General features: G+C 36.0%; 1 protein-coding gene across 1 annotated transcript in view; it reads left to right on the top strand.

Annotated features, from left to right (window-relative positions):
* NKAIN2 (sodium/potassium transporting ATPase interacting 2) overlaps positions 1 to 13362 on the top strand; it is a 1221663-nt gene that overhangs the window by 1034522 nt on the left and 173779 nt on the right. The window contains exon 4 of the mRNA XM_062187703.1: positions 9549 to 9749. Within this exon, the coding sequence (XP_062043687.1) occupies positions 9549 to 9749 (201 nt within the window). The remainder of the gene's footprint in view (positions 1 to 9548; positions 9750 to 13362) is intronic.

Consider the following 13362-nt stretch of genomic DNA (forward strand, 5'->3'; position numbering starts at 1 on the left):
AAAATCCTTGCAGCCAAGCAAAAATACAATATGAATCAGAATTTGACTTTGGGAAAGTGATAATGGTAGTGCTGGGGGTGGGCTATACTTTTAGCTGGGTAGGTGACTGGCACTATTGAGAAGCACATTTCAGTGTTCTTTAAACCTCTCCAACCCTTCAATATCATCAGCACATCTGTGCCTTCATGCTGACACAAAAGCCACATAAATGTGCTTTAAAAACTAATGACATGGTGGCCTTTAGGTGAGTACTTAAATGGCAGTAACATCTTTGGTAATAGGTTCTTTGCCTAACTAAGCCCCTAGAGTGAATGCAGATCACTTTTCAAAGTGCTTAGACAGGAAAAGGAACACACACAAGATGGAAAAAGCTACCTGTAGGGAGGAAGCAAACAGGAAAGTGAGAAAACAGCAGGAAGAGCTGCCTGAAGAGACTTCAGTACATTGAAAACTATATAAAGTCAGTGCAAAGTTGATCTTTCATTATTGTAACTGCTGAGAAAATCCTGCCTCCAGCATCTCCTAGAAAAGGGTGGCAAAGAGAAGAGAAAAAACTCATTTCACCAAACTTAGTTCTCACTCATGGCTGATGAGTCCTAACTTTAGAGGTTAAATAAAAAACAATTGAGACTTTTGAGCCTGCACATTCAATTAACAAGCATAGCCTGGGGACGTCCTTATTGAATTCTTTCATTGTTTTGTCCTTTCCTTTGCATGTCCCTTTCCTTCCTCCCTCCCTTCCACCCTCACTCTTTCCTTCCCTCCCTCCCTTCCTTCCTACTTTCTTTCCTTCTTCCCTCCTTCCCTCCCTCTCTTAGTCTCAACCTCCCTTCCTGCCATCCCTTTCAGGACATCACAACCTGGAAACAAAATTCTTTGTGTCCCAGATGCAGAGTGTTTCCTTCAAATGAGTGTTATTATGCGTTTCCTGAGCAGGGACAGTGAACATATGAACACAGTACTGTGCTAACATATTCCTTTACCCAGAGAAAAAAGCAATTGCACAAGATAATATTGCTATCGATATACATAAAAAGGTGCCAGGGATAAATCTGTGAGGTTGAAAGATGAATGGAATTAATCAGGAAAAGCTTTTTAGAAGGGGGAACTTGACTTACTCATTCAAATGGAGAGAGATAAGCAGAATGTTAACAGGAGATATTGCAAAGCATTTCATAAAAATGCATAAAATGCATTTTTTCAGTAATGGTTAGGATAGAGAAAGTGCATTCCAGTTGTGGGACAACATCAAATATGTATCTTGGCTAAGAGGGCAACCAGGATGAGATTTACAAAAGTGAAATAATGGCCCTCATTAGAATGTGGACATTAGAAACCTATTTTCTGGCAAGAAATAATGAAAACATATAAAGGCATTGAACTTTAAACATTTCATATAAAATATTTACTAAATATTTTCATGCAATGGAAAGAAACACATTTTCTTTTAAAAACTCTATGTTTTAGGAAGCCAAATATCACTGGACTTCCTTTGTCTATTTTTAGAGCAACAGTTGTAATGTTCTGCATGCTCACATAAATATTTCTTAAAATATTTTCTTGAATAAATAATAATGGTCTTTTTACATTTACTTGTTCACCTCTGTTTACTGGAGCATTAAGCCTTTGATTAAAATGTAAATTAAAAATATGTTATCCCAAAAACAAAAAGAGAAAAGGAGAGACAGAGAGGGAGAGAGTGAAAGAGGAAGGGAAGTATCATTACATTCTTAGAATTGTGTCTATGAACTACATTGAATATTCTCTTTGTATTAATATCACATTAACATGAGAATTAATGAGAAAAAGTGTTATCTCAAAAATAATAAAGTATTAACTGAAAAATGAAATCAGTTTACCATGTAAACATGATCTTATTTCTAGGCTCTCTGTTCTATTTCATTGAACTATGAGTCTGTTTTAAGCCAATACAATATGTTTTAATTACTAGTAATTCTGTAATTTGAAATCAGGAAAAAAAAAAAAAAAAAACAAAACTAATGATACCAGAGTATGTGTTGTGACACAACCATTTACATGCTGCTGGGGATACCTACATCCCATATTGGAATTCCTAGGATCAAATTCCTGCCTCCACTTCCAGTCCAACTTTCCACTAATACTCCCCCAAGAACTTCAGTGTCTCCCGCCCATATGGGAGACCTGGATTGAGTTCGTGAGTCCTGGTTTCTGCCTGGCTCAACCCTGGTTATTGCAGGCATTAGAGTGAATCAGCAGGTGGAAAATCACTCTCTCTTTCTCTCACTTTTAAGTAAATAAAAAACCGTACTTTTTTTAAAAAAAGAACTAAATTCACTTAAAAATTAATGATAGGAACTAGTAGTTGTATTTAGCTCAACAATGGTATGAAATTCAGTTATGATCCATAATTAGTTAAATCTCAAAGTTGCCCATAGTTGAAGATTCTAGAACAAAATAGATGCACAAATATGCATTTTATGCTCCAATAACTTCTTTTAGTTCATAATATAGTAAAATGAATCACATCTTTTGGTTTGGAATTGGTAAATATGAACTGTCTTATAATCTAGGCTGCAGTCTTAAATATGTAACATTCATTCAACCTGCTAGATAAAGTACATTTGTGAGTTTGCTTATCTTCTCAAAACTACACTTTCTCAGCTCTTCTTCCTTGCATTCTGAACAATGTGATTTTCTTTCACTGATTCTCATGTTTCTAGGATAACATTAGCTTTGGGGTTTCTATGTGTGGAAGCACATTTTCATGGATCTGTGCAAATGTCAGCAGAAAAAAAAAAGTCCTATTGAGAGTTAGAATAATAGATTGACCAGCAGGAACACAGTCACAAATTATACTAACATTGAAGAATGTTTCATGGTTTCCTATGAATTAGTATCTGCATGTATGTAGATACTGGTCATGAGATAGAGTACAATGCTGTATGATGATATTGTGAATTTTCATCCAGTCTATTTTTGTTGTAATTAAATGAGAATTCATGAAAAAATAGGACTCATTTCAAACACAATCTTCCCCGCTACCCCAAATCCTGCACACTCCGATAAGTACAAGGTGTTATTTATTATGGGTTTGTTGACTACTTTTCTCTATTCTAAAATATAAATGTATATACTTTTATTAATATAATCACTTTTATAAAAACTCCTTATTTATTAATTAAAGGTACTTTTCATTAAGAGACTTGCCTGGCATTTCTCTAATATCATCACTAGAATGATATTTTAAGATAAGGATAATGCTAATTGGTCCTACTTTTACTCAGAGTGTTGAAAACAGTGGTCCTGGTCCTGCCTCCTGGACCCTTGTGAAAGAGAATAGCTTATGGTGATAAAGGCCAAGCACTATGAGTGCATAGAGTCTGTATTATCACCTCCATAGTGACTACTACTTAATATGGCACCCATGTGGAGTCTCAGTCCATCTTCTGCATGCTGTACCCTAAACTACAGAAGACTTGATTATTTTTACTGTGGTATCTCTTTTTTTTAAGACTTTATTTATTTATTTGAGAGATAGAGCTATAGACAGTGAGAGGGAGAGACAGAAAGGTCTTCCTTTTATTGGATCACTCCCCAAATGGCCTCAATGGCCGGAACTGCACCAATCCGAAGCCAGGGCTCCCACATGGATGCAGGGGCCCAAGCATTTGGGCCATTTTCTACTGCTTTCCCAGGCCATAGCAGAGAGCTGGATTGGAAGAGGCACAGCTGGGACTAGAACGGGCGCCTATATGGGATGCCAGCACCACAGGCAGAGGATTAAACTATTGCACCACGGCACCAGCCCCATCTCGGTTTATGCCTGAAAGTGCCCATGGCCTGCCACTGGTCACTAATCTTTCAATAATCCTGGACTTCTTGGCCTGGTATTTAGGTCCCTGCCCACTCAATCCTCAACACAACTCCCACAGCCACTTTATACTACAAAATCCCATATCATAAATATGAGGCTTCTTATTGGCCCATAAATGCACAAGTTACTGCAGCTCTGCACTCTTGATTATTTGGTCCACTCTATTTCACGTGACCTTCTTCCCCACACTCTCCTTCTATTTAAGCCTGGCCCTTCTGTCAACCACAGCTGGAGTTCCTTCTGAATTCCTGTACAAGGATTGTCCACACCACTTACTAGGTACTTATCCAATGTTTCTTTATGTTGTTATATTTTATCTTTATTTATAGTTGCCCAAAGAGACAGTAAGCTCCATGATGTCAGGTAGCCCATCTCAAATAGCTTCATATCATTATAGTATGATAGTGTTTTGTATATAGCATATGAACTACGTTGATACCTATAGATTCATCACCATTTATCAAGCAGTTCAGTTTATAGCATTTCAGATAATAATCAAGCAGTCTAGAAATGTGAAGGTATCCATTATCAGTATTTTTAAAGCCTCATTTATTTATTTATTTGAAAGGTAGAGTGATGAAGTATGGAGGGAGGGAGGGACAGGGATGAAGAGAGAGAGAAAGAGAGAGAGAGAGAGAGAGAGAGAGAGAGAGAGAGAGAGAATCTTTTATCCCCTGGTTCACTCCCAAAATGGGCATAACAGCCAGGCCTGGACCAGGCCAAAGCCAGGTACCTGGAACTCTACTCTGGTCTCCCAGGTAGGTGGCAAGGGCCCATTCACTTGTATCATTTTCTGCTGCTTTCCCTGGTGTGTTAGCAGGAAGCTAGATCAGAAACAGAGCAGGCAGGACTCAAATTGGCGCTCTGATATATTGTAAGAGGCAGCTTACACTGTGCCACAAAGCCAGCTGGCCTGTCAATTTTCATTATTATCCCAAAAGAAGAAAAAAGTATTAGAAAACTTCAGATAAGTAAGATGGTATTACAGAGCTTCCATTTATAACTCAGAACTTCTCATTCTCATCCTCTACCTTTTACTCTGGGCAATAAGACTCCATGTATACTATAATAAAAATACCTGCATATGCTTTTCTTCAAATGCCATAAATTAGGAAAGAAAAATTCAGCTTTTTATTGAGATTCTGAAATATTACTAAAATAATTTTCTCATTTACTTGTCAACATTTTAAATCAAATGTTTATTTGTTAAGTAATTAGTCATATTGCTTTGACCTAAATACCTACAGACCCTGTCAGAATCAAGTTCTTAGTGCTAATTACAACTTTCATGTAACACAGCAAACCTTGTTATTTTGAAAAATGACATAACTAATAAATGAAGTCCTTTAATCTGAACTTTGAAATGAAAATAGCAAGGTGAAGATTTTTCTCATAATACTGATCTGAATAATAAAAGTTTTTCTCTATGTAATAATTGTAGTGTCTTACAATTCTAAGCCATTTTCGTGTTTTTTTTTTCTGTACATCCATCTAGAATGTAAAATATTTTTTTTGATGTCTACCTCTGCTAAAACACATCTCTATCAAATGTCATAATTTTGAACTCAAAATTACACAATATACCTGAATGAAATAACTTGTTGATTGTGCATGGAACAGATACACTCAGGAATCTCTGTTGTATTAAAAAGGACATTTACATAATCTGTTTCACAAGCTAGAATATACATTTTGTGGTTAAAACAGTAGATACATGCAAATATACATAGAGACTTTTTGGTAAATACTACAGGACAAAATATAAGAGTTCTAGAGAACTTTAAGAAGTGCATGGAAAACTAGAACTAAAAGATAAGCTTGTTGTATGGCAAAAACTTTTTTAAAAATGCATAGTTTTGTAATCATACACATTTTTTATAATCTTTTTGGAAACCACTCTATGGGTAGATTTCAAAATGTTTTGACTAAAATAACCTTTATCTTTTAAATTCATTATCTACACCTTTTTGAATCACCTCTATATAAGATAATGCAGAAATTTTCCACATAATGATAGCTCACTGAAGATAGCACTGACTTATAGTCACCATCTAAGTTATTTTAAAGAATAAAAAGTAAGAAACCGGGAGTAGAAATATAATAGACAAGAAATGCCATCCGTTTCTGTAAGAGAGAAGTAGATGGATGACTAGCAAGTTACTTAGCAAAGAAGGAAAACCCAAAACTTTTGAACATGCCAGGGAGGATCCTGATGTATAGACCGAAACGTTCTAACCATCACAACTTGGAAATCAACAGAGTATGTGAGGTAAAGGAAAAAAAAAGAACTGGAGTAGACTCAATAACCTGGTCAAGAAACCAATTACGTTAGACTCTTCCTTTGATTCACACACCAGATTTCTCCAAATGGGCAAGCCTCTTGAGGCACAGGTAGGCATTAGCAAAATTTCTGAATACGTAAGGGTTAAATTAGAATCCACATACCAAAAAAAATCTGCATACTATGTTACAAAACCACCAGCTCCTTCCTAGTTCATGATGCTGTGGCCAGGTGACTACTGTAATGACTGAGGGATCCAGTGCAAAATCCTCTAAGTCCTTACAGACAGAGCGCTTGGAAGCACTGTCAATCATCAAATTGGAAAGATACCACCTGACCAGAGCAGTAATGCATAGCAAATTTCTAATCAAGTTTTAATTTCTCCTCTGATATAAAAGGACAGCCAAGAATCATCAGACTTTTAAGAAAAGGCTCCAAGCGGGAAAGGGGAGTTGGGGGGCGGGGGGAGCCATTGTAATCCATAAGCTGTACTTTGGAAATTTATATTCATTAAATAAAAGTTAAAAAAAAAAAAAAAAAGAAAAGCAAAGGCTCCAAAATGAAATGCACTAACAGAAATAAATGCGGAAGAAAGTCACCAAAGTATCTCCACTAGCTGTTTCCCCTGCTGGGCATTCTCTCCTTCGTCTTTGCTCTGTTCATCAGCTTCATTCATTGAACTCTGTGCAAATACAAACTGCTAGAAGATGTCTTTCCTTTCATTATTTCTAAAATGGTATTACCTACCCCCACCCCATCACGCAATGCTTGATCATTCTATTTGTTCATTTGAAATTATTTGTCTCCATTATCTTAATCAATGCTCAGATATTTTGCTGTATTTATGTGAATATTCATTTTCTGTCCCCTGTTTCCAAAATGAACATTAATAAGTGTAAGAATGTTACATTCTTACAAAATGTTACAAAATTACACATAGTAGATACTTGATAATTATTTCAATATGTTACTTATTCAGATGATTATTTAGTAAAAGTAACTTACCTAGATAAAACAAAAACAAAGGAGGAATTATAATTTGAAAATCATGATACCGGTGAGTGTTTTGGTCTAGTGGTTAAGACTCCAGTTAGGATGCTCACTCTCTGAGTTCCGGTCCCAGCTGCAGTTTCCAAATCCAACTTTCTGATAATGCTGTTTCTAGAAAGCAACCAGTGATGATTCAAGCAGCTGAGTCCTTGGCATGCACGTGGGAGACATGGATTGAGTTCATGGCTCCTGATTTTGGTGGTAGCCCAGCCCAGAACTGTCTATCTCTCTCTCTTCCTCTATTGGTAATATTTTTTAACTAACCAATGATAAGTCAGAGATCTAAGAAAACTTATAGACAAGAGAGTATTCAAAAATTAGCAATACAAAAGGAACAATTAGAGAAAACAGTTTTTAAAAGTTAAAAATATTACCAATAAAAAGGAATTTGATATTAGATTATGAAGACATGTTAAAGAAAACTTCTGACAGAATAAAAAGATAAATGTGAACTATGAACAATAGGAAAGAAAAGATAAAGAGATCAATCCTAGAAGTCAAATATCAGACTACCAGAAATTCCACCCATGTAATAACAGAAAACATGGCAAGGAGGAAACAATTAAAGATATAATACAAAAATGGTTTCTAGAGTGGAAGTAAAGTGCTCCTATATTAAAAACCAATCATATACTCTACAAGCTAAAGGGAAACTCTCAAAGGTGCTGCCTTATAGAATTTCAGAACCCAAGACTAAAAATATTTATACTTGAATAAGCCTCAAAAACAAAGAACCAAAATACAATGTAGAATATACACATTTTAATATTTTATATCATTAATGGACATGTGACTATTTAGTAAAACTATAACTGCAGGTGCAGGATTTTGTTGGCACGTCTTTCTTCCCTACTATATTACACTCCCTTCATCAAACCCTGTGAACATGTGACAGTGCAGATCAAGCCATCATCCCCCTACCAACTGATCTTTGAAAGCATCAAGAAAAAACTCCATACTTGCTCTATTTCATATTTTATTTTAATATTTTGGACAATTAAAAGCTAATTTTCTCTTTTTTGATGACCCATAGCTTTCCCCAAAGATCATTACCTTAGATCCATCATATGTGAGTCTATTCTTAGTGAAGTTTCCTTCCTAACACTATCTATATTTTGTTTTGGGCACTCAGCTCCAGTAAAAAGCTTTACTTTGAGATTTGTTAGGTCTGAGTCAGACTAGTTGATGGGATTTCTAGGATATATTGAATTATTTGAAGCTGCTTTGAATAAGCTTAAGAAGGAAAATCACATCCACTACCTCATCCAACCAGCACCTTTCAGATGACACTCTTAGCAGATTTCTCCAAATAAATTCTCCTTCTGACCTCTAATCTCCCTTGCCATTTCAAATAAACCCTTTCATGTCCAATGCAAAGGAGTAGCTCACGGTCACAAAACATAATTTAATTTAAGACATTTTACTATGCGGGATCTACCTATCACCTGACTTTGTAGTGATAGTAGTTGGTCCTATTATCTTGTGACCGTAACTCTCACTGAGAATGAAACAGTTCCATTTCTCACCAACCTTCTCTCTTGGGATTTATCTTTTCTTATGCTTTTCTGAGTAATAAAATTTGCTTCATCATTCCCTTTAGCCATTTTCTTCCTGGAAGACAAGATTTGAACATGTGCTATTTGATAGCTCTGTGTTGGTGTATGTGATTCCAAGCACTCTGATTGAACAAACTTTACCTTTTATTCATTTATAGCTGTGCATCACCTAACGTAGTGAACTTCATCTAAAGAGTTGTTGACTTACTATCTCCCCTTGCAAGAATTTGGTTATGATATTTCCTAAGAAATATTATGATGAAATTCACAGTAGAAGTTAATAGGATCAAACAGAAACTGACTCTGACTTGCTAATGTAATAGGAAGGGGGAAAACAACATTATGTTTTATTAAGTAATGGTCTCATAAGTCTAGCATTAGCCATAACCCTATGTTAAATGTTGCTGAGTTGAAATACAGTTTTAAAATTTAAATTTGTAAAGAAGTCAATAATCTAAGGGAGAGAAAAAGTACATATTCACAGGGTGAGGAAAAATATAGCAGATTTATAATAGCATGAACTTTACTTGATAATATGGTCTTATTCTCTTTGTAATATCTACACATCCTAGGTGATAAGGACTCTTTAGTGTTACAATTAATGAAAATATCACTTACACTTTTTTCTAACAAAATAATTTATTTATATTATTATTATTAGGCAAACCTTCCTAAGTTACTTCTTTGTTACCTAAACATTATGGGGAGGGGATTTCCAAACAGTAAACCCAAAGCGTTTCAGACCTCAGTAAGCTTCCTGACATTTATTAAGAAATTCTCATCCTTATAAATTGCCTTCTTGCAGGAAACAGACCTTATCCTGACTTTTAATATTTCAATGCACCGATCTTGGTGGATGGAGAATGGACTAGGATGTAAGGTGACGTCAGTGACACCCGCCCCAGACTGGGCCCCAGAAGACCATCGCTACATCACAGTCTCAGGGTGTTTTCTGGAGTACCAGTACATAGAAGTGGCTCATAGTTCCCTCCAGATTGTCCTCGCAGTAAGTGTTGACAACCATTTCTTCTAGTACTTCTGGAATGGTTTTACTTCTGTGAAAGTCAGTTCACACAAATGGAATTTGTGGGCAATGTGTGGCCTTTTTTCTTTTTCCTAATTAATGTTAATTTTCATAATAATTTATCTGGTAAAAGTAAGCCATGCCCTGAACTGCCATTGCTGACTTTCTTTAGTCATAAGCAAATAGTCTTTGTCACCATCACATTTCATGTAAGAAATATAGGCAGTCAAGATTTGATTATTGAGCTTTTGGTAGACTCTTTCCAAGGTTCTAGGAAGAAGACCAGAAGGTTTTCACTACTACATTCTGTGATATCCAGCCATGTGATGTTCCAATAGATATTTTATTCCACAGAGTTTCTTTTGGATATGCTGTTAGTACTGGGTGTCTTTTTTCAATTTGCCCTGTTTCTTTCTTCCTAGGTTTCTCCCAGGTATCATTTATTACCTCTTATACTCTTTCTCTTTTATCCAGAATAATTCAGCTTTTCTATAGATTCCACAGATTTCATGTCCCCATTATTCACAGTGTTGTGCCAATAAATGACCTTCCTTCTATTAGGAGCCAGTAGAAATCATATATTACATATTTGTATATCATATCTATATTACAAGAAATGTTATTTATACTGTATGACTATGACAAAGAGATAAATAAATGCATGCCTTTCCTAATAACACTAACTACATAATATAATATTGTGGAATTTACAAAGTTGAGACAACTTTATAATGCAGGAATCCGTGTTATAGAATTTAGATGTGCAAACTGTCTTTTTCTTAGATTCTTTGTAAATCTGCAGTTGATGACTGCAGTCTAATAATAGTTAGCAATAAATAACATTAATAGAATCTGCTTTATCTTTCTTCAATTAATTACTTTGGGAATGATATTGGCTCACAATTCTTGAATAATAAGAAATACTAGATTCTGGATAGAATGCCACCAATTAGTTCACATATGGTTCTTCTACAATTAAAAAAATAAGTATGTGTATTATATATGTGTTAGAATAGGTATGTTGTGCTGGGGAACATGTCCACCATCTCTGAAACCAAAAAAAATTAATGATTTGTTCCTATGTGTCAGCAGGATGCTCTGCTAATCACCATCACTAAGGCAACAGCACTGATGTAGCAGCCACCATCTCAGTCATAATGGTTTCTGTGCCAGAGAACAAAGATAGATGTAGAGACTTTACACTGGCACACAAAGCCTTGCCTGGGAGAAGCTCATTGTTCACAATTCACTGTCTAGCACCAGTGGAACCATTTCACCCAAACAGAAAATGACCTAAAAGCAGGAAGACCTATAAATATATGGAGGTCTGCCTGAATGATTTCCAGAACACTTGAATTATGTTCTTTGCTAAAACACTAAGATATCTTCCTTGAACATGTCCAACTTGAGACCATTTAAATAAACAAAATCAGCTGTTAGGGTTTTAAACTCTAAAACTACTAATTTAACTTCTCTTGAAATAAAGAAGTTAGATTTGATGGGATGGAAGTAGCCATTTCATTCATCAAAATCTATTTAAATCAACTTTTCATGCTCACATGGGAAAAGTGAAGTATTTGGGGGATTTGAGGACAGACTGAATGTCTTCATACATGTGTTAGAGAGGGATTTTAAACAAAAATACTCTTTCTGGGAACATTTTGCCCAGAACATTATAGAAAATGTCCATCTTTGATTCAAGGAGGAAGTGAAAATACAGTTTACATGTACAGGTAGTTATAGATAATTATTTGGGGGAGTCATTTGAATCATTGTACATGTGTACACATATCTATAAATCATATCCACTCATTTATTAAGTATCCCATAAAATTTTAGAACAGAAGGAATTTACTAAAAATACATTTGGACACAGAAGCATATGTTGATACTGATGTATGGCCCAATAAAAAATATTTTTACATAAAAAGCCATCTGTAAAGATGAGCTGGGTAGACTGCAAAGAAGATGGACAGAATGTCCCTGAGAGTGGAAGTGACCAATAATTCAAGCTACTGGCTCTCACTTTTCCCATCTGTATTGGCCTTAAATGAGTAGAGAAATAATTTAAACAACCCATTGCATCACGTGGCATCTTTTCTTCTCCCATTTCACCTGCTCTTCTATGCATGGATTGATTAAGGGGTTCTTCCTTTGAACTTACAAATTTGGAATACTACGAGAGTATGTTAACAGTCGGGTATCAAGCCATTACATGGAGCAATTTAAACATACTTTCTCACTCTAAGCTTACTATTGCCTAGCAAGCCTTAGGCTGAAAGTACTTGCTGTCATGGAAAATTTAACAAATCTTAACTAGAGCTTTGTAATGAAAACAAAAAAAGGGCTTATTATGGACAATTTACCTAGTTATTGGAAATCCTCCAAAGACATTTTCCGGTATCCGTTCTAATCACTTCTGCTGTGATGATTAAGGGTTGAAATCATGTCTCAAATCTCTGCTCCGCCCTTTTTGTGTTACCCAAATTGTCCTCTTGCAAACTGAACATTCAGTTCAGTCCAGTTTAGCGAACACCTCAGATTTCTCATTCTCTGCAGCCGTCTAGAAAAACAAAGATGACAGGATCCTTGACACCCTGAGGATGTAACAGTCAACAACGGTGCAAGGTTCTTTGGGTGCAAATCAGTGCAAACAGACACATTTTGGGAATGGAGCAGACAGAGAATACAGTTTGTGCAGCTAATAGTGCGATCTTGGCTTCTTACTTCCACCCTGCTTTTTGTAAGTTCAGCCAAACTCTGCCTCTTCTCATTGCTTGCTTCAGTCTGAAATGCCCTGATTTCCAAGGTATCTATTTAGACCTGCTTTCATAGACTCTGCCAGCTGCTCTGCAAGCTACTGCTCTTGATTAACTCCAAATATCTCAGGCTCTTGTTTCTCCACCTTCACTCAGCCTCTCTTTCACACAATCCTGACTCTCTGCATGCCTGTCACCCCATTGTTCAGTTTTCTGCCAATCAACTTCTGGCTGATTTTGAAATTAGCATTCACAAAGCCCACATTTGCATGGCAAATACATAAGATATCTCCCATCTCCAGCCAAAGGCAGACAAGTATAATATCAGTATAATTGGGAAGAGGGGCTATTAATCACACAGCCTCCAACTGGGCAGAAAAGACTGCCAGAACATCCTAAGGATGAGCCAGATGTGAACCTGCCAGCTTTCTCCTCCCCAGCAACATTTCCTCCCAGTTAGTATCAGACATCACAATCAAAAGGAATACAGGTGTGCACAGGTTTAATGAAACCGAAAATTTTTTAAATCCAGTTTTATAAGATAGATGAAATACAAACGTGTGTGGAGAAAGAGAGGGAGATCAGCTTGAGAGATTGTGTTGTTCACATTACAAAAGAATTAATCGGATTTCTACAAACAACTTGTGATTGGAATTCTACAGATTACAAAATGTGTTAATGCGAATTCAATCTTTTGACCAAGTAACAGTCCTACAGGAGTAGCAGAACTGGTGAAAAGCCTTTCCTAAAATGCCTTAGCCTTGCATATGTTCTTGTACCAAAAATGAAAAAGAGTTTCAATATAAATGCTGGGATCAGCTGATGGGTAGTGGATT

Source organism: Lepus europaeus, chromosome 3, assembly GCF_033115175.1.
Source record: "Lepus europaeus isolate LE1 chromosome 3, mLepTim1.pri, whole genome shotgun sequence".
NCBI lineage: Eukaryota > Metazoa > Chordata > Mammalia > Lagomorpha > Leporidae > Lepus > Lepus europaeus.